This window comes from Elephas maximus, chromosome 7 (assembly GCF_024166365.1).
Source record: "Elephas maximus indicus isolate mEleMax1 chromosome 7, mEleMax1 primary haplotype, whole genome shotgun sequence".
Lineage (NCBI taxonomy): Eukaryota > Metazoa > Chordata > Mammalia > Proboscidea > Elephantidae > Elephas > Elephas maximus.
In genome coordinates this window covers 27,265,538-27,288,218 of record NC_064825.1, presented here as the reverse complement: position 1 = coordinate 27,288,218, position 22,681 = coordinate 27,265,538, and the positions used below count along the sequence as shown (strand labels likewise).

The 22,681-nt window shown below is 35.8% G+C and overlaps 1 protein-coding gene across 1 annotated transcript in view; it reads left to right on the top strand.

The window, feature by feature from the left end:
* The window catches only part of CEP295 (centrosomal protein 295), a 54,336-nt gene that overhangs the window by 20,080 nt on the left and 11,575 nt on the right, over positions 1 to 22,681 (top strand). The window contains exons 7-18 of the mRNA XM_049889507.1: positions 2,781 to 2,921; positions 4,905 to 5,088; positions 5,312 to 5,479; positions 8,918 to 9,139; positions 11,225 to 11,317; positions 11,474 to 11,577; positions 13,709 to 13,846; positions 14,256 to 14,353; positions 14,631 to 18,120; positions 18,624 to 18,801; positions 18,943 to 19,086; positions 21,497 to 21,649. Of these exons, the coding sequence (XP_049745464.1) occupies positions 2,781 to 2,921; positions 4,905 to 5,088; positions 5,312 to 5,479; positions 8,918 to 9,139; positions 11,225 to 11,317; positions 11,474 to 11,577; positions 13,709 to 13,846; positions 14,256 to 14,353; positions 14,631 to 18,120; positions 18,624 to 18,801; positions 18,943 to 19,086; positions 21,497 to 21,649 (5,113 nt within the window). The remainder of the gene's footprint in view (positions 1 to 2,780; positions 2,922 to 4,904; positions 5,089 to 5,311; positions 5,480 to 8,917; positions 9,140 to 11,224; positions 11,318 to 11,473; positions 11,578 to 13,708; positions 13,847 to 14,255; positions 14,354 to 14,630; positions 18,121 to 18,623; positions 18,802 to 18,942; positions 19,087 to 21,496; positions 21,650 to 22,681) is intronic.

Here is a 22,681-nt window from a genome sequence, read left to right as displayed (position 1 = left end):
TCAAGACCTAAGGTGAATGTCACCATCATAGAATAGATTTCTGGGATACAAGAATAAATCTGAGATTTATTTAAACCTTAAATTATTATTACAGTTTTAATATTACTGTAATATAGGAACAGTAACTTTAGTCAGTTATGGTTACTATATAGCATATTTTGCAATATTAAATAGATGTTCAGTTTTAACTAAGATTGGTGAAGGAAGACTTTTTGGCTAGCTCCATTGGTGTAGGTTACTGCTGATGGTGTTGCATTGTCATTAACTTTCCTTTTTCGTAGTAAATAAAAGACCTATTTCATCTTCAGTTTCTGGACTTGAAGATGAGATCAGTAGCAGTAGCTCTAGTGCCATTTTACAAAAGCAGTCCCACAAACTAGAGCTTTGTGTATTGGTTGAAGAACATGCTTTCTAAATGTTTTCAGGAACAGGCTTGTGATTGCTGTCTTCCCTTATGTAAAATTATTATATATAATATTTTCTTTTCATTTGCTGCTTCGTACCAGCACCTAGGAAAAATCTGCCCTTAAGCCTTGGTTTCAGAAATTTGACAATAGAGCAGTGTGTTTGGCTTTCAAGATAAAATTGTCTGTGAATTTTCATCTGCACCTCATATCATAAGCACAGTAATTAAGCATCTTCCTTTGAGAATACTTGCATTCTTGGAATATATGTTTGGTTTTTTATTTCTTAGCAGCTTTCCGCACAGGAACTACTTTCATTTGTTTAGCTTTAGTCAGCCTTTTTAGCATGTAAAAGCTGCTATAATGTCTTGTTTAAAGAGCCTCATTAAGTCTTTGGCTGAAGAAAAATGATCAAAATGCTGTATTCCAATTTAGAGCCAGTAATTCTCTAAATTGTGCTGTGCTACATTGACTTTCTACAAAAAATTAAACAAAACATGCTTGATATTCCTGAATTACCTGTGGCCTTCATTATGTTTGTACCTTTGTCAATGATGGTGGCATTACCACTTTTTTAAAATGGGTTTTTCATTCTAGAAATATTTATCCATTCAGGCCCACTATATTGTTTGCTGTGAGTCCCAGAGATGTCTGCAGACACGTAAAGTCAAGACAGTAAAATTCGTCATCAATTTACCACGCTATCGAACTTAAAAGGACTCCTGTCCAAATGCCTTCTGTACAAGATGCAAAAGTAGCATATTTAATAGTTAGTTTCACTTGTCATTTTGTACCCTGCAGGTTAGAATTCATGGAAAAGTTTTTCAGAAACGTGTTTTCTAAAAAGAATTTTTTTGCCTGGGAGTCACATTTGTACAAAGTTCATATATCTTTTTATCTTCAACTATTGAAAATGGAATCTATAAAAATTTCAAGCAGATTTTTGTTTAAATTTTTAATTATATTGACACAAATCTAGAAGTGATTTTTTCCCCCCGAAAGCATTCTTGTAAAATTTTGTTTTGAAGTTTGGTCAGTAAGAATGAAATTTGTTTCGGATACCTTATTTTTTTGTAACCCTTTATTTTCTCTACGTACTTTATTATGTCTGGACTGAAGATGTTTATCATGCATGTTACGTTATTTGACATTCTGTCTTTAATTAACCCTCAAAATATGTGAAGAATTCTTAAATGATTTTTTTTTTAAAAACCGTCATGGCCTAAATGGATTGAAATATTATTCTTAAAGGTTATTTTGTTTAATGTTATACATGTTAATATACTAAATAATTCTACAAAAACTATAACTTAGATTTAATGTAACCTTTATTATTCTGCCAGATATTATTTAGATTTGCATAGATGTTTATTGACTCAAAAGGGATATAGTTTTTTTAATAAACTTCTTAAGGCGATATCCTCTTAATGTCAATCTCTTTACCAATTTACCTCATTATTTGAGAGTTTTTAATAATTTTTCATGTAAAGTTAATAGCTTTCACAGGCATCGTTAATGCTGTTTCAACTGATTGATAGAATTTCAACATAGAAAATACATAAAGAGATTTTCACTCCAAGTTACATGTGGAATGTTTACCTATATTTGTAAGTGAATGCTGAGATAGTAATAGTAAATCTAGGTTACCTGCCTTTTTTTGTATTACTCTTGGTACACTGGAGCCCTCCTGGTGCAGTGGTTAATAGCTTGGCTGTTAACCAAAAGGTTGGCAGTTCAAATCCACTGATGGCTCCTTGAAAACCCTATCAGGCAGGTCTGCTCTGCGCTGTAGGGTCGATATGAGTCAGAATCATCTCAGTGGCAACGGGTTGTATACAGGTTGTTACCCTAATGAGATATGATGGCTGGCTATGCAGTAGTATAATCACTGTTTACACACAAATTCTAGAAAGTCAGAGGTGATATTGAAGTAGATATTTTGGTGATTTGGCCTTCATGAGGCTGAAGCCGAGCCTCACATTTTGTCTGCAAACCAAAGCCAAGCGTTGATGCTTCCCTAAATTATTTATATGAAATTTGATTTTTGTGGTTGCCTAACTGCTAGATTTGTTGGTCTTTACCTTTCAACATTTTCGTTTTGATGGAATTTTTTTACTTAATAAAAAAAGACAGAGGAGTATAGCCTAACCTGGTTTGAAATTAACGACCTAAGTTTTTCATAGCGTGACTAACAGTTTGATCCTTTTCATAGATGTGTGCTATTGATGTTTCTTGGTGTTTAAAATATAATTCTTCTTACCCTTTAAGTTTATGTAAGTAGAAAAACATGATTTTAAAGTTTTGTTTTTTAGATATGACTTTGGGTCAGTACACTTCATTCTTAAATTGTCTAAAATGTTACTGATTGACTGCTAGCCAGATCCTCATTTGGCTGCGGAAGAAGAAGCCAAACGTTTGGAAGAACTACAAAAACAAGTAGCACAAGAGAGACTGGAACAGTTTGAAAAGGCGCACGTACGGGGTTTCCACGCAATGAAAAAGATCCATTTGGCTCAAGTAAGAATTATATTCCAGCTGTGACCACTACTGGTAGGCTTATTGGTAGCAGTGCAGAACTGATCAGTGAATGGGCTCAAAGTAAGGAAGTATAAAGGTATTAAAGCATTGTCTCCTGATTCATATGACTTCAAGTTACCCAGTTTTCTTTGCCCTCCTGTTCCAAATTTCAGATTGGGTAAAGCTATTCTAACTTACAGTATATCACTGCACTCTAAACATTTTGCAAACGGTAAATTGTTGTCAGGAGTCAGTGGAAAAGAGAAGACCCTCAACAAGGTGAATTGACACAGTGGCTGCAACAATGGGCTCAAGCATAACGATTGTAAGGATGGCACAGGACTGGGCAATGTTTCGTTACGTTATGCATAGGATTGCTATGACTCAGACAGACTTGATGGTACCTAACAACAACAGATTGATTAAAAATCTAATATTTTAATCAGTCTAAAAATAGCCTGAGAAGAAATTAATATTTTTGCATCAGTTTTCTAATTTAAGTATTTGAATTGCGTTTGTGCTCCTTAGATTTGAACGTTCAATTCAAGAAATATTTAATGAGCAAAACACTTGTTGGCTTTGTAGAGTATTGATTCAAAGGTGAAGTCATTATCCTGGCTTGTATGGAACTTTGAAAAAGTGACTTTGTCACAGACCTGCAAAATATATATGACGAAAACTGACTTTCCAGTTCTAAATACAGCTTCATTTCTTAGTGTTCAAACATAAGCATAAAAATGATTGATCTTGTTAAAAGTCTGATTTTATTTTCTGAATTCGACTGATGCATTTGGATGTTTTAAACCCTCATCTTAAGCATGAGTTTTTAAGTAGTTTGGTAGGAATTAAGTGTCTGTCATATGAAAGTTCATTTGCGTAACTTGAACTAAATTATGACCTTCTGTTAAATTTTTAGATGTTATAAGCTGACAGTGAATTAAGGACTAAAATAATTGAATGTCTGCATTATTGTCAGCAACTCTCCTTATTTGAGCCTTAAGCCTATGGTAAAAAATGCATGAAAAGCAATCTTAAACTGAACACATTTCTCCATGAAAGCCATAACATTTAGTTGGTTAAGAAAGTGGGCTCCATAGTCAGCCTGGGTTTGCCTCCCTTCTTTATCACTTAGCTGGTGAAGCAAGCCATTTTACCTCTCTGAGCTCTGGTTTATCGTCTGTTTTGTGAGGATTAAGTGAGTTTAACAGAGCACTCTGGAATTGTGCCTGGAATTTCATCAGCTCTGAGTAAATGGTGGTGGTGGCGGTCAGTGTTAGTGTAAATAATCCAGGTAGAATAATATGTCGAACTTTGAGTGACCTAGAAAATAGTGTATTCAAGTAACTTTGAGGTTAATGTCATGAGATGATTCGAATCTTAATGTAGTGGAATAAATTAGTTCATAATTTGATTCATTTTAAGGGCATGGCAAAAAAATTCACCCCCAAATAACAAAATATTTAAAAAGTTTACAAAAGAATAAGTAGTGTGTATATATTATCATTTGACACTTTATTATGCAGGCTGTCCCCTCCTTTTTATATAAATAAATTCTTAAATAAGAATTGTTGTCCAAACCATGTAATCTTACTACTGTTAGAGAATTTCCTTTCCCTTGTCTTAACCTTTTTGCTGCAGATCCTATTGTGGCCTAGAGCCTTGTTTCCTGCTAGGGTCTGTTACAAACAGTTTTTGGCTTCTACCTACCTCTCCAACCTTTTTCCTTAACCACCCTTGCCCTTCATGCCCTAGCTGTAATGAACAGAGGTTGTGTCCCTAGCAGCTAGCAGGGTACCTAGCATTCAGGAAATATTTGTTGAATGAATAAATTAAGGTTTTTTTTGTGGCAGAACAAATGGTGGAGGAGAGAAGGGAACCCCAGGCCCTGTTTCTCATTATTTCTCCACTTTTCCTTCATTATTAGTGTTAATAGTCAAAGTTGGTGACTCAGCTGTCATTAATTCTCTTTCTTTATTCCTGAAGAATCAAGAGAAACTAATGAAAGAACTCAAACAGCTACAACAAGAGGACCTGGCACGCAGGAGACAGAACGTAGCACGAATGCCACCACAACTAGTTGAGCTGCCATACAAACGCAGTGAAATGAAAGAAGACTGGCAGAGAGAGCTAGAATTTGCCTTCGAAGATATGTACAATGCAGACAAGAGTAAGATAATTTTCAGTAGACTTTCAACAGTACTTTTAAACATTTTGGTGGGAAAATAAACTTGTAATGATGTGGCAGTTTTTATTTTTAAATGAATTCAGAGTTTGAAAGAGGCTCTCATATACTTAGAATCCATGAGGGCCTTTAAATCTTACGATTAAATTATTTTTAATCATTTTGGAATAGAAACATGTCTCTGTCTTTTTTTTTTTTTTTTATTGAGAGGTGAAAGGGGACTTGATTTTGCACCTTGAACCAGAGCCTTTGCCCACGGTGGTTGATCAGACCCAGGATCAGGAACTGGACCTTTCAGCGGATCAAGAAGATTTAAATGAAGCTGAGAATCTACAAGTGACAGAAGCTGAAAAAATCTGCCCTGGTGAAACAGACGGTAAAAAAGCCCTTCCAAGTTGGCAGTATTTCACAGGGAGAAAACGCTAATCATCAGCCAACAGTTAGGAAAATCAGGTCTAATTTAAGTACAATGACTAATAACTATTAGGAGTGGTGGAAGGAGGAAACAGCATTTTCAAATTTCCATCATTAAAGGTCCTTTTCATATACATAGGACTCAAAGCTTTTTTTATTCATAGGTACATACAGTCTGATGATTTTGAGGTTATTTAAGTTAGGTGCTCAATTCTGAATTCCTTTGATTTTTTTCAGACTTTCATCAAATCATCAGAGAGATCTTACTGTGTTCAGTCACTGCTAGGTACTTCGTGTATAATGAATAGCCCAAGCTTAAATCCCTCCGTCACTCGTCTGTATATCTTCACCATTCTGAACTTTTTTATTTGGCTGTCTTTCCCAGAGTGTCCAACAATAAATGTATCATTTTCTCATGCCTGCTTAAAGCTCTTCCTGTCTTCCTTATCTTAGTGAATGGTACCACAACCTGCAGTCCTCAAGCCAGAACAATAGGAGTTACTTTTAACATCTTTTTCTCTTTTACCTCTACATCTCGTTAATAACAAAATCCTTCATTCTGACCTTTTTTCCCTGTGCCTGCTACTATTGTCTTCCTTCAAAACCTCATTGTTTCTCCCTGGATTGCTTCAACAACCTAATTTATTTTCTTGTGGTCTGATTCTGCTGTGCAGCTAGAATGACCTATCAAATGAAACTCAAATCTTGTTCTCCTTGCTGTCTCTTTGAAAGACTTTAATGGGCCCTCAGAATAAATTCTACACTTTGTTTAAACGGAAATTATTTAGATATAATTTACTTAGAGTAAAAATCCACCACAGTCAAGATATTGTGGAAACCCTGGTAGTGTACTGGTTAAGAGCTATGGCTGCTAACCAAAAGGTCGGCAGTTCGAATACACCAGACGCTCCTTGGAAACCCTATGGGGCAGTTCTGCTTTGAGTCAGAATTGACTTGACAGCGACGGTGTTTTTTTTTTTTACAGCCAACATATAGAGCATTTCTATCATCATAAGAAGATCCTTCAGGCCCCTTGGTAGTTAGTCTCCTTCCTCAATCCTTGGCCACTGACAACCAGTAATCTGCTCTCAGTCACCCTGGTTTTGCCTTTTCTAGAATTTCCAATGAATGGAATTATATACTATGTAGTCATTTGTATCTGGATGAGCACTTTGAAGTTCATCAGTATTATAGCATGTATCAGTATCCTCTTTATTGCTGAATAGTATTTCCGTGTAGAGCTATCTATCACATTTTACTTATCCATTCACCAGTTGAACATTTGCATTTTTTCTATATATTTGCTGTTATGGATAATTCTGTGAATATTCACATGTAAGTGTGGATGTGTATTTTCATTTTGGTTGAGTAGATAAGTAGGAGTAGAATTACTGAGTTGTATGGTAAATTTATGTGTGGAGCCCTGGTGGCGTAGTAGTTAAGTGTCCGTCTGCTAACCGAAAGGTTGGCGGTTCAAATCCATCAGCAGCTCCTTGGAAACCCTATGGGGCAGTTCTTCTCTGTCCTATAGGGCCACTATGAGTTGGAATTTATGTATAACTTATTAAAAAACTGCCAAACTGTTTCCAAAATTGCCATGCCATTTTACATTCACACCAACAATGTATGAGGGTATGAGGGTTTTTGTTTCTCTATATCTTGGCACTAAAGGGGTAGTTACTCCTCAGTTCCAGCTGATCCCATTTGGGATTGCTAGCTTGGTGTTTCCAGGTCTTTTGATTATTAGGAGCTAGGAATTCCTTTGTTCTTACATCCTTATTTTTAAATATTAGTGACTAACTTATTTCTTAAATACCAGTGATGAATGGAAGAAACCAGGCACAAAAGTGTATGATTCTTGTTTATATGAAGTTTAAAAAAGATAAAAACAGGCAAAACTAATCTATGGCACTAGAGGTTAGAATAGTGGTTATCTTGAAGGGAAGTATTGACTGAGAGGCGGCATGAAGGAACCTTCTAGGTGCTGGAAATGTTCCATATAATGATCTGGGTGCTGTTTTAGGTAGGTGGATTGATGGATAGAATTCATTGAAAGCATTTATGCTTTATGCATATTGAAAACATTTAAGTTTTGAGTTATAACTCAAAAAGTTAAAAACAATCTCTGTAGGTATTCTTAAATTTTATTCCTTGATGAAACCAGCAGACTATGTACTTGCAACACTATTTTGTCCTGTTAACTAAAAATCAAACCAGTTGCCACGGAATCGATTCTGACTCATGATGACTCGATGTGTGCCAGAGTAGAACTGTGCTCCATAAGGTTTTCAGTTGTTAATTTTTTGAAAGTAGATCACCACACCTTTCTTCCAAGGCCCTTTAACCTTTTGGTTAGCAGCCAAGCACTTAACCATTTTATGTTGTACTGATTTTTAACATTGCATATATCAGCCTAGATGGAAGAATGTTCTTAGAAACAACTTAAATTTTTTTTTTTTTTTAATGGGATCTCTTCATGAAGATAGGTGGAAGAAATTTTCCTCGAATAGTACCAGAAATAATTTGGGGGCAATGAGTTTGCTTTTACATTTATAACTAGTGATGTTTTCCTCTTTAGGCTACTAGGAAGTACAGAGCCATATTTGGGACCCTTCTGTAGCAGAGAATATAGAACCTTAAAACACATATTTCAGATACTAATCTTGCCCACAAATTAATTAGTAGGTATACATCCTGACTTCGTTTAGCAAGCTGACCTAGCATCTTTCTGATAAGCTTTTTTTTTAAATAATATATTTTGTTGTTGTTGAGAATATACACAGCAGAACATACACCAATTCAATTTTTACATGTACGAGTCAGCGACATTGGTTACATTCTTTGATTTGTACAACCAGTCTCACCCTCATTTTCCAAGTTGTTCCTCCCCCTTTAACATAAACTCGCTGTTCCCTAAATTTTCTGTGTAATTATTTGAGTTGCCATTGTCAGTTTGATACCATTTAGATAGATTTTAGAAGAGCGCAAATGCTCAAGGCCGACATTCTCTACTAGTTAAGCTGAACTATTGTTTGGTTTTAAAAAGACTTCAGGGGATATTTTTTGGTTTAAGATTATTGCAGGGCAATAGTTTCAGGGGTTCATTCAGCCTCCATGGCTCCAGAAACCTGGTAATTTTTTTTTTAAGCTTTAAATTTGTATCGGAAAATAGTTGGATTTTGACACCTTTACTACTTGAACTTGTTGAAAAAATTATTTCTGGTTTTAAAATTGGAACTGAATCAAGTAGCATTGTTGTATACATTGTTAAATTGTAAATATTGAGAAAAATAAAGTTGTGTTTTTGTTTTAAATAGCAGTTGTAGAAGTAACTAAGTATAAATATAGAACAATTTACCTGATCTGTAATAGATGCTGAACAATTTTTTTTTCCTTTTAGTTCCCTTGGCAACGAAGACCCAACAGATCCCTTCAAAAATTCTTTTTAAAAAATTATTAAATAAGATCCGAAGCCAAAAATCTCTCTGGACAATTAAATCCGTGTCTGAGGATGAAAGTGAAATGATTACGACTGTTAGTGAAGCTGAGAGTAAAGCACTTACCATGGAATCAGGAACGATTGCCAGTGAAGAGCAAGCATTATCCGCTGGGCAGGAACAAGGTGATTCTCTCCAATAGCCTTATTTTATAGCACACAAACCCTCCTTAAAATTGTTTAAAAATATGCTCATTCCTGAAAAATAAAGGACTAGAGGTCAAAAGGAAGAAAAAATGTTAAAGTCCATAATCCTACCAATTAAAGGCAACAAATCCCAGGAAAACGTACTGAATCTTTTTCCAGATGACTTTCAATGTATTATCATTGTTGATAATACATATTAATTCTTGTGTAATTGATGAACCAAAATTAATCAATTCTCTTATTTTTCTTGTTATTTCTTATCTGTAGTAAGCATTCTTTTAGTGAAGTCTTTTTCCACATCTTTAATTATTTCCTTAGGATGAACCCTTAAAAACGAGAATTCCTGAATCAAAGAATATGAACGTATTAGTGGCTTTTGAGTGTTTTCTGTTTTGTTTCATATTCCACCAGATATTTGGTTTCTTTGTTCATTTTAAAGAACTTGTTTTAAATAACCTATTAAATATCAGAATTTACAATATCTGCTTTTTGAATTATATACAAGCAAATGGAATGATGGTGATATATCTCTGTTTTGCTTTTTTCCTTAAAATTTTCTCTTTTAGATTTAAAGATATAATTGAATTTGTGAGGAAATGTTTTACTACCAGCCTTCTGAAAGAAGGCAGTGACTTGTCCATATTTGGATTTTGGCTTTTGTCCTAAGTATAATAGGAAGCCTTCTTGAAATATTTTCCTCATCTGGCCTCTTGAGACCATTGTGTCTTGGTTTTCCTACCTCACTGGCTCCTCCTTCATGGTTTCCTTTGCTGTTTATCCTCATTTCTACAATCACTAAGCATTCACCCCAGAGCTCCTTCTTCCTATCTCTTCTCTCTGTATTTGATCTCCTCTAATGTCATCACCTTAAATATAAATATACCAAGTGTATATTTCTAGGCTAAATGGCTAGAGAAAGAAGAAACAGCAAAGGTAATAAAAAAAAAAGTAGCTAGAAAAGTAGGAGAGAGAATATGGTTGTTGGAAGGCAGAAGGGGAGGGAGGGAAGGAGGTCTTTCACGTTTAATCCATATCCAAGTTCGTTGAAAAAGATCCTGTATGATTAGGCTTTCTCCAGCCTCATCTTGCTTCATTCTCTGCCTTTTTGACTGCACCCTATATACATAGACCTTTTAGCTCCTTGAATGGGTCATGTTTTTTTTATCCTAACAGGGTCTTCATACTTGCTGATCTGTCTTTCTGCAAAGGTCTCCTACATACGCCCATATCCTTTACCTGCCTGATTCCTCTTTACCTTTCACAGGTCTGCTTATATGTCATTTCTTCAGAGAAATCTCACCTGACCCACTGATCTAATTCAGATTCCCCTGTTATACTCTATTGTATAACCCCCTTTTTTTTCCTTATATAATGTTTATTACAATTTCTAATTTTATAATTTTTCTGGGATAGTTATATAATGATTCAGTCACTCATACAACACTATAAAACCTCTTTGACGCCTTTTCTTATTTACCTCAGCGTCTTCGGTATCTTGCATGTAAGTAGGTGCAGAATGAATGAGTGAGTGAATGAATAAGTCACACAGGAGTTTCTGGCTACTCTGATACGATCAAAGTAATATCCTTTTCTGTTGTGTTTGAAACCCTATGGACATACCTTTTTAATCAGCGCTTCTGCACATTTTACTTTTTGTTTACACTTTCAATTTTCTATCTGTCTTCTTGGATTGATTAGGTCTTGGGTTTAATGGATAATACACCTGGTCATCAGGAAAGTGACTGGATCGTGACTAACTAAGACTTTCAGGTAGACCAGAATTAAATTGTTAATCTGAATGCCGATTTTCGTTTCACTGTTTGCTTTAGATCTAAGCTTGACAGTAGTACCAAAAACCAAAACCAAACTCGTTGCCGTCAAGTCTATTCCAACTCATAGTGACCCTATAGGACAGAATAGAACTGCCCCATAGAGTTTTCAAGGAGTGTCTGGTGGCTTTGAACTGTCGACCTTTTGGTTTGCAGCTGTAGCTCTTAACAACTACACCAGCCAGGTTTCCAGACAATGATGATATGTTCATAATAACAAGAGTATCTTTTACAGTTCTTGAAAGTGATGCACAAACAGTTGAGTCAGGATCACTTACTATTGAAGATAAGCCACTTTCATGCAGTACAGACTCTGAAAAGCAACAAGGTATTTCTTTTTATCACATCCTCAAATTAAACCTGCTTGATTTTTCACAGATTTTTTTCTAATAAAATTGCATGTAATAAATAAATGAAAGGACATTATAGTGGTATCAAAATTCTAAATTGTTGAAACTCATTTCTGTTTGGGGGATTCTCTTAGAAGTAAATGAGATCCAACCTATCACGACTGTAGCTCAGAAGTCAATTCTACTTCATCCTCAAGAAGCAGCAGCCAGAATTAGAATGTCAGCAAGGCAGAAACAGGTAATTTGGAATTTTAATTTTAAAGGTTTCCTTCTTCCCTTACATACTATAATTTTGTTTGACCAATGAAATTTGTCTTAATGTCTGGCTGCTTTTGATACCACCTCTTCTACCATGTCTTACACAAACATTTAACCGATAGCACTTCATTCTTTGCTTGTATAAGCCACTTGATACTTACTGCGTTCTGCTTTTTTATACTTGTATTTTATACTTTTGTGTATATCCTAACCAGTTGCCGTTGGGTCAGTTCTGATTCATGGCGGCACCATCTGTCAGTAGAACTGTGCCCCACAGGATTTTCAATGGCTGATTTTTTGGAAGTAGATTGCCAGGCCTTCCTTCTGAAGTGCCTCTTGGGGGGCTCAAACCTCTGACTTTTCAGTTAGCAGCTGGATGAGTTAACCCTTTACACCACCAGGAGTATCTTCCCTATAAGATGTGTAAGTTTTTTAAAAGGAAGAAACTGCCCTTTTTTAGTTCAATTTAGTTTCTGGCACATTGCTTTATACATAGTGCTCAATAAAAATTTGTTGAATAAATGAGTACCTTTATTTTATGTTAAATAGCTAGACTTTATAATCCTAAAAGTTTTTTGAAAACTTAAAAAAAATTAAACCTCCTTAACTATAATTTTGGTCTCTTTAACATTGTAATGAAAATATATAACGAAACATTTGCTGTTTTAACCATTTTTAAATGTATAATTCAGTAACATCGATTACATACCCCATCTTGTGCAACAATCACTACTGTCCATTTCCAACGATTTTCATCACCCTTAACAGAAACTCAGTGGTCTTATCTACTGTCAATAAAAGTTTTTATACAATTGGTAATTATTACTAAGTAAGAGGCTAATTATTATTAAGCCAGTCAGTTTATAGTCATAGTTAGGTTTTACAAAATATACTTGGGCAGTGAAAATTCTATCAGTTAGTATTTCTTCTCAGATTAGTGTTTTCTAATTGATATTCTAGAGTAATATTGTCCAATAGAACTTTCTATGCGGATGAAAATCCCCAAATATATGTCCAGTGTGGTAGCCACCAGCCCCGTGAGCTTATCCACTACTTGAAATGTTACTAGTGTGACTGAGGAATTGAATTTTAAATTTTATTTAATTTGGATTAATTTAAATTTAAATAGTCACATGTAGCTAGTGACTACCATATTGATAGTACAGTTCTGGAGATACTACAGAACTGTAAACACCCAAATTCAGTGGATCCTGTAAGTGTGGGAAAGTAAGGAAGGTTTAAACAAGAACTCAGCTGTTGCTAGTGTTTCCTGATTAGAGATAGGGATGCTAAAGTATCACGTTGAGATACTTTTGTATTTTGAAAGCAAGATCATTTTTTAAATCTCTCTCATAGGAGTGCTTTTCTTTATACAACTGCATGCATTCCTTTCTCTGTTCATTCAGTAAACATTTATGAAGTCCCTACTTGGCATCAGGCTCTGTACTAGGTGCTGAATTTAGCAGCAGCTTAGTCCCTGTCTTCATGAAACTCTGAGTTACTCTGACATGTGTTCATAGTACTTTGATCCTTTGTGTGTGTGTGTGTGTAATATTAGACTGTAACCCTTCTGCCAGTTGCCATTTTCTTCCCATCTGTTCCATGCGTGACAGAAGAGACACAGAATGTTGCTCATCGTATTATTTTTTAGCCTCTAGGTAAGTGCGCCCCTTTATAGGTGTGCTTAAGAAGTCCGTGTTTTGGAAGGCCTTGATACTTAATTTCTGTAGTCATTATTTACGTTGAGAACAATGTAAACCAAAGATGTGGACACAGAATATGGCAGAGCATCATTTGCTATTTATTTAGAGGTGTTTCTTTAGTGGTGATTTGGGTTTCCTTGAGCTCTCAGAAAGTAGAAATAGTTGATGTTTTTATTTTTTCTTCCTCTTCTGCCTTGTTTTATTTCTCTCCCTCTTTCTGCTTTCCCCTCTTCTCGCCTCTCGCTTCCTTCCTCTCTCTGGCAGTAGCAACAGCAGAGAAAAAAAATCACTACTTCTTGGGTAATTGTGCTTTTGGTGATAAAAGCTGTTTCTTTTTGTTGCAATGCATGTGAACTTGTATTCGTGAGAATTTGCTGTTAGTAGATCAGTAGTATTTTTGTTACCTAGATAATGGAAATAGAAGAGCAGAAGCAAAAGCAGTTGGAATTACTTGAACAAATTGAACAACAGAAGTTAAGATTAGAAACTGACCATTTCAAGGCTCAGCTGGAAGAAGAGAAAAGAAAAAAAACTCAACAGACTGAGGTAGGATGCAGGAAATCTCATCTCTCATAGATCATAGGGAGATAAAAAATATGAGCAACCTGAGCATTCAAAGAAAAGTAAAATGTCTGTCAAATTCTTACTTGGTCATTTTTTTTTTTTAATAATGTATGTATAAGTGTGCACCAACCTAATGGCTTCATCTTTCAGTTTCTGTGGGGTGCCAGTATATATGGCCAGGATTTGTATGTAATGGGTATGTTGAGCTCTCAGACTTGGCACTAATGGAAAATAACAGGTTACTTCCTTTCTTAATAATGAGAAGTATCTGTCTCTTTATGAGAAACAAAGTTACATGGAAGTTTACAATTTTAGAACTTCGGTTTATATAAAATACTTTAGTACTTCTTTCTGAATTTGCCTTTTAATTAGTTGTATTATCTTTTATTAGGTTGGCATTGCTCCAGCATCAGGCACCATAATTTCTGATGAAGATAGTCATAGGCGGATGATTCGTAACTATCAACATCAGCTTTTAGAACGAAACAGGTATTAGCTAGGATACAATTCATATTTGATCGTGTGTGGCTACATCTTCAGGATTTATTATTTAGTTTGTATGAGGATCTCATTGGGTTTCCCTTAGGACTGTGGCTTATAGATTTCTCCTGGCAGTACAAGAGTTGTTTCTTTGAGTATGGTTATGACCGTGACTATGGCCAACCGTAGAGTTTTTATGTTTTTTATGTTTAATGTATAGACACTTGAGAATAAGGTGCTTGTGTTTTGCTTTTCATCATAAAAGAGCAATGTTTGTTTTTGGTAGGTTACACAGACAGTCTGTCGAAGCTGCCAGGAAACAATTGCATGAATATCAGACCATGTTAAAAGAAAGGTACCCATCCATATCAGCAACATCATTGATTCCCGACTCTGTTATGTCCGTACCACCTCAGAAACCTGAAAGGCCCACTGTTGTATCAGAGCATTGGGATCAAAGTCAGAGACCCAAGTTGAGCCCTAACAAACATCAACCCATACATATCTCCAGATTAGAAGAAAGTCATTTGCAAGTACCAAGACAGAATCTCTTTTCACAGAGACAGGTGGAAACAACAGAAACATTGAGCTCTTCAAATGTTTTAGCCAAGCAGTCTTTGGAACATCTAAGGTTATTCTCACAAGCTAAAACACAGCAGAGAGACTATAAATTGGTTCCTGAAGATTCTCATAGATTTTCAAGGGCTTTGTCACATGATAGGCCACTAAAATTTCAAGATACTGGAGAAATACCTCCAACATCTAGGGCAACAGCTTTTCAAACTTTAGACTCCCAGCAGATGTTCTCAGAAAACAGTCAAAATATATCTTCTAAACTGACCGAATCCTCTTCGTTTCTACCACTGGTAGCTGAGCATTCTTTTAGTTCTCTGCCTGCTAAAGGTGAATCTGGAAGAATCCAGGAACCCTTTTCAATGAAGAGCAAAAGTACATTTTCCTTAGACCATTCTGTAATCAGTCAAATGCAGGATAGGCCTTTGCCATCCTCAGAGCATATCACAGTCCAGCAAGATAATTTGAAGGCTCTCCAAGAACAGTTGGACCTACAAAAGGAAGTTCTCCGAGCAAGACAGGAATCTCAGGAACAACTCCTTTTGCAGAAACAGAAAGAATTGGAAGAGCAAACTGACCTCTCCTTATTTCTTCCTTTGGTAGCTTCACATTCATTTGCTTCACTACCGTTTGCCAGAACTGAATTAGGGAGAACCCAGCAGTCTTCTTTAACCAAGAATGACACTACAGTTTATACAGGCCATCCTGTGACCCCACAAATTCAAGATAGGCTTTTGGGTTTTTCACAGCCTAACTCATCTCAGCAAGATAATTTAAAATTTCTCCATGAGCAGTTAAATGTTCAGAGGGACAGACTTCAGGCTAGGCGGGAAGCCCAGGAAGTATTACGTGTGTATAAACAGAGTGAATTTGATGGAAGCGTACCTTCTGAGAAAGCTGAATCCTCTACTCTTCCATCTCAGGTAGCTCAGCATACATTTGCTTCACTACCTTCTGCTGAAACGAAATCTACACAAACCCAGCAGCAGTATTCATCTAAGAGTGAGAAAGGAGTCCTCGCAAGCCAGTCTGAGATCTCAGCATCTCAAGATAGGCCTGTGAGTTTCCTACAGCACTTCCTACCTCTCCATGATAGTTTAAAGTTGCTCCAAGAACAGCTGACTGTACAGAGGGATGCTCTTCAGGCCAGGCATGATGCTCAGGCGGCATTGCTTTTACATAGACAAAGGGATTTGGAGGTCAGTAAGTCTGGGCAGATGAGTTCTTCGTTCTTAACAACGGTTGCTCAAGATTCAGTTGCTTCACAAGCTTCTGCTAAAGCTGAACCTAGAAGAATTCAGAAACACTATTTATCTGAGGAGAGTCTAATTCCTTCAGATCATTTGGTAATCCCAACATTTCAAGACAAATCTCTCAGTTTTCCACAACATAACCTATCACAGCAAGAAAATTTGACAACACTCCCAGAACAATCACACATGCAGAGCGTAATACAAGGCACTAAACAAGAAACTCAAGGATTGGTGTATAAACACAATGAATTGGACAAAAGATTTTCTTCTGAACAGACTGGCCCCTCTTCATCCCTATTTCAGGTAGCCAAATCAGGAAGATCCCAGGAATTTATGTCACTCAACAGTGACAGTACAATTCCTTTAAGCCATTCTATGATCCCAAAATTTCAAGAAAGACTTCTGAGACCTTCACAACATATATTACCTTTAAAAGATAATTTGGAAGAACACCAAGAATGGCTAGACACAGGGAAAGAGGCTCTTCATCTTACCCAGAAAGCCCAAGGAAATACATCTTCTGAACAAACTGGCTCCTCTTCATTCATACCCCAGTTAGAACAGTTTTCATATACTTCATTACCTTCTGCTGTGTCTGGTACAGTCCAGGAACCTGTCTCAATAGAGAGTGATAGTAAAATTCCTTCCAGCCATTTTCAGATACCACAACTGCAGGAAAGACTTTTGAGGCTATCACAACTTATCCAGCCTCAACAGGGTAATTTGAAGTCTCTTCAAGAACAGTTAGCTACACAGAGGGAATCTATTATTCAGTCTAGACGGGAAGCTCAGGAAGAATTCCATTTATATAAACAGAGTGGATGGAAGGAAAGGATATCTCCCGAGCAAGTTGGTACCTCATCCTTCTTACCCGTAGTATCCCAGCATTCACTTGCTTCAACACCTCTTGCTGAATTGAAGAGGATCCAAGAATCTTGTCCAACTAAGAGTGATAGTACAGTCTCCTCAAGTTATTCTGAGATGCCAAGATTGCCTGACAGGCTTTTAGATTTGTCAGAGCCTGCATTAACTCAAAAAGATAATTCGATTGCACTTCAAGAACACTTACATGCACAGACAAATGTCCTTCCTTCTAGTGAGAAAACTCAGAAAGAATTGGTTTTGCCTGGACAATGTAAATTTGAGGAGAAGGTGTCTTGTGAGCAGTTTATCCAACCTCACTATGGTGATTTAAAGGCACTTCAAGAGCGGTTAGATGTACAAAGGAGAACACAGGAAGTCCAAGAAGAATTGCTTTTACAAAGACTAAGTAAGTTGGAGAAAAGGGTATCATCTGAGCAGGTTAATACCTCTTCGTTCTTACCCCAGGAAGTATTGGCTGCTGCTGACTCTGGAAGAATTCAAGAGCCTTTCCCAACCAAAAGTAACAACATTATTCCCTCAGATCTTCCTGAGATTCCAGGAACACATGGTAGGCTTTTGAGTTTATCCCAGTCTGTTCTGCCTCAACAAGATAATTTGATAGCACTTAAAGAACTATTGGACTTAAAAAGGAAAGTGTGTTCTAGTGAGAAAACCCAGGAAGAACTACTTTTAAACAAACAAAGCAAGTTGAACAAAAGTGAATCTTCTGAACACTCTGTCTTCTCTTTGTCTCTTCCCAAGGAGACAGAGCATTCATTTATTCCACTACCTTTTGCTGAAACTAAACCTAAAAGAAATTGGGAATGGTATTCATCCAACAATGAACATCAAGCTCCCTCAAACAATTTTATGACCCCCAAATTACAGGATATTTCTAGTTCTTCACAGCCTGTTTTGGCTACGCAAGATAACTCGGGACTTCAGAAGCAGTTGGATCTACAAAGAGAAGCTCTACATTATAGCCAAAAAGGCCAAGGAGAATTGCTTGTCCAGAGACAAGCAGCATTGCAACAGCAGATACAGAAACATCAAGAGACTTTGAAGGATTTCTTTAAAGACAGTCAGGTATGTTTTGAAGTTGAATGTCTAAGAATTAAGCGATAGAGGTAACATGGCTCAGATGAGCTAAATATTAGTTTTAATACTAGGTTTAGGACAAGTTTTTGATTTTTCAATATTTATTGTGGTAAATATATATAACCTAAAATTTGTCATTTTAACCATTTTTAAGTATATAATTCAGTGACATTAATTACATTGACAATATTCGGCAACCATCTCTACCATCTATTCCCCAAACTTTTCCATTACCCCAAACAGGTACAGTAGAGGCTAAGTTTTTAGGTCCACCATCGGGAGTGGTTATACTTTTTAATGAAAATACCACCAAATGAGTATTGGAAGCACATCCTTTTTTTAAATCTATGGATAAAGTTGCAGTAGTGTGGTTGGTGGGACTATTTATGTGGTTGAGGTTCAAATTTAAGAAAGGGTGATATAAATCTAATGAAGAATTCTTGAAATGATCCCTCATCCTGTGTCATTCCTCACCACCCCTACTTTTTCAGGCAAGTAAGCCTATATTTGAAAATGATTTAAAAACTCAGAAGATGGAGCAGCTCAGAGAGTGGTTTCCTCACATCCAAGACGTAGCAACAGATGATCAGGAAGACATTAATCATGCAGATAGGAACAACTCCAGTGACAATCAACTGCTTTCAGAAGATACTACTACCAAGCAAAGTGGTAAGGCTATTTGTCACATTTTATTGTAATTACTCTGCTGATTTTTCATTGCTTTTAACTTCTGCGTCTTGCTGACTGAAGAAAAGTTTGTAGTGTGTTAATAGATTTTTATTGTGCCTAACATTGTCCTTGACTTGATAGGTGAACATCTGGACAAAGAACTGGGTAGGAGATCCTCAAAACCACCTCTAGCAAAAGTTAAATGTGGATTAGACTTGAACCAACATGAACTTAGTGCTATACAAGAAGTTGAATCACCAGCAAGCGGCAGAGCTTCTGCACTAGGTAAATAGATGGGTTGATAAAATTAGACTTTATAATAGTGTGCCAATTTTCTACATTTTTTCAGGGTGCTAAATTTTTTTGTTAAACTTAGGCTGTGAGTACTCACAAAAGGAAAAAAAAAATGGTTTACCTCCACAGGATTAGGTAACTAGTTTCTTTATCTTCCACATAGGGTAAACCAGTTTACTGTAGACAAAAAAGATCTGAAAAGGCTCCTTAGGGAGATGATAATGAATACAAGGTCAAGAAACACTGATTTATATTGATCTTCTGGTTTTCTTATCAGTTCTCTCCTGTTGTTCATTTCTGGAGAATTTCCTCAACTTTTCCTTCTAGCCTTTCTTGTAAATTTTTATTTTGACAATTAAATTGTAGTTTCTAAAAACTTGTTCTCTTTTTTCTGATTTTTTTTCCTTTTTCATAGCATCCTGCTGTTGTTTCATGGATGCAAAATATTATCTTTGAATATTTATGGGTTTTTTTTGTTTGTTTTTAAGTTTTCTTTGGTTCCCTTCATTTGCTGTTTGAGGTGTTATCTGTGTTACATTTAGGAGGCTTTCTGCTATTTCCTTGCATATTTGAATGGGACACAAAAATGCTAATTGGAAGTTCTGTCTATGACTAGGACTTAGTTACTGTTGAACTTCATTGGAAAAGATGGCTTTTCATTGGAGACTTTTGATTGAGTATCTTAGCTCTTTTCCCTGAAGCAGTTCACAGTTTAGCTTGTTGAAAGAATGATCCTCCAAGTTTGACATAAGCTTGGCTGTTGGTATTGTGGAGCCAGACCTGGGGAATATGGGATCTTACCACTGAAGATACAGACTTTCTTTTAATACCCTGGTTTCCTTGTGGCATTCTACCATGGCCTTCCACCCTGACCTCCTTTCTCTGCCTAATAATACCCCTGAATTTAGAGTATAGAAGATTCGATTTCTGCAGCATGTAAACCTTTACCATCCTCAGGGCATGACATTATGGGACAGGAATCTCAGGTGGGGGCAGGGAGTGGGGGCATCTAACTGTTGAAAATACTTACTTTTAAACATTCTTCCTGTTTTTAGTTCCCTGACTTATGGTTTCCTTTTGTAATACCTGAAGCCTTTAATTCCCAGGTGTTCCTGGGGTTTTGCACAGTAAATTAGCTTGCTTCTTTTGGTATAAATCACCCCTTTGCTTGTTTTTATTTTTGTATAGAAACATAGCATTCAGAGAAGTGTACAGATCTTAAGTGTTCATTTGAGTAATTTAGCACAAAGTGAACACACCCATGTAACCACCACCAGGTCAAGAACTGGAACATTAGACAACCCCACAAACTCCTTTTTTGTACTCTCATAATTATTATTCTCTCTGCCCTTCCCAGAGTCAACTCCTATCCTTATTTCTTAACCACAGATTTCTTGTGTCTATTTTTGAACTTTATATATATTATGAATACATATTATTTCTTTTAATACTATCAATGGTTATTAAATTCTCCAAGCAGTTTTCCTGTGGTAAGTCAATACTGAAGCATAATTTAGTATTAGAAAATAGGGGTATTGTTAAAAAAAATTAGTAAAAATTGAAGAATGTCTGCCTTGAGCATTGTGCTCTTTTAAAGAATTGTCTATATGGAATCAAACTGATAACAATACTATATTTTTATGCAAATAACATACGCCTTCTATGTTTGTTTGCCAACTGTTTCCTCCCCTTGTGAGGTATTTTCATAAGTGCCACTATACCAATTTTTTTTTGCAGCAAAAATTAGTATAAGTGTGCTTATGAAAATACCTTGTTCAGGGACGGAGCAGCTGGCAAACAAACAGAAGGTGCGCGTTATTTGCATAAAAATAGGTAACTCTAAAGGTTTGATAGGAAACTTAGGAGGCAGTAAGTTTATGTTAATGGGGGAGGAGCAATTTAGAAAAGAGAGTGACAATGGTTGCACAACTTGAAGAATATAATCAGCGTCACTGTATTGTACATGTAGAGACAGTTGAATTGGTCTGTGTTCTCTGTCTATGTTCAATAACAAAAATAAATAAAACCAAAAAAAGCCCAGATCTATTGCTGTTGAGTCGATTCCGATTCATAGCGACCCTACTGTACAGAGTAGAACTGTCCCATACAGATTCCAAGGAGCACCTGGTGGATTCGAACTGCTGACCTTTTGGTTGGCGGCCGTAGCACTTAAGCACTATGCCACCATAAATAAATCATTTAAAAATACAGTAAAATTTGAAGTAAAATAATTTGAAGGCCTGATTGTGTGAAAGATAAGCAGTTATTACTTACTTGCTACATAGATCAGAAAGTCTTTAAAGGTTTAGCTTTTTTATCTGTAATCTAAATTGCCATTTTAATTTTAGCTAGCTCTAGAAATTTACATGGAAATCTGATGAGACAATTTTTTTTTTTCCAGGCAAAACAGATTTTTATCAAGACAGAGACCCCATGAGGGTCTCAATAAGCCGAGAACAAAGTTTACTTGGTAGCTCACTGGACCATGACTCATTTGGTGATCATCAACCAGTTACCCAGAAGAATGTGTGTGGTGATAACTGTGATGAAGCAGGTGAGAGATAAATAAATTGAAAATGGAATTGCTGTTCACAAGGATATATACACAAAAGATACAAAAGATATTTCTTATGGCATTTTTTATACTAGTGAAAAATGGTAAATAACTGCAGTGACTGTTGGTAGGGAAATCATTACGGTACACCCATGCTATGTAGCTGTGCAGTTGGTAAAGCAAATGAGAGGAAAAAATCTTTGTTCAGGCATGGAAAATTATCTGGAATGGTAGTTACCAAAGTGCTCATCACATGTACCTTTGATGGAGAATGGGCTTCACTTCTTATTTTATATGTTCATGTCTTGAAGATTTTTTATAAGAGGCATGTTATTATTTTTGTATAAAAAATAGTTGAATGAGGGAAGTGGAACTTCTTTAGAAAATAAGTGGTTTCACTTTTGTTTTGTTGAATAAATACTAGGAGAGGGGATATAATAGAGTATATGAGTTTTATATAGTTAGTATCCTACTATATTTTCTGTTCAACCCTGTTTGTAATGACCCACATTTCATTATTACCTTTAAAAAATTCTATCTGAGGCATTCTAAATGAGTTTCTGTATGTTTATTTTCAAATATTTGGAAAATAGAGAATTATAAGGACAAAAGCCTTAAATCACTTAATCCTATCAGCCAAAGACAACCAGTGTTAATTTTCTTGCTTTTGAATATATTTGCGTATATAGCAAGCTGTTTTATATGCATAATATTGCTTACTGAACCTACAAAGCATAGCTTGGTACTGCTTTATTAGTTCTAAGGCATTCCGTAAGTAGTTAATTTTTCTAACCAGATTTCTTTTTTATTTAGCTGTAATATAACTACTTGAATAATCGCTATTTTAGTTATAGCTGTAATTTAATAGAATGAGAGAGACATATTTTTGGGATTTATAGAAAAATTGACTTCATAATCTTTTTTTATTATAGATTTAAATAACTGTAAAGGATATAATTTCTAGAGAGTTATAATTTTTGACATTTTAAAATAAAACTGTTACATCCTTCTTTTAGATTTATCCAATTGATC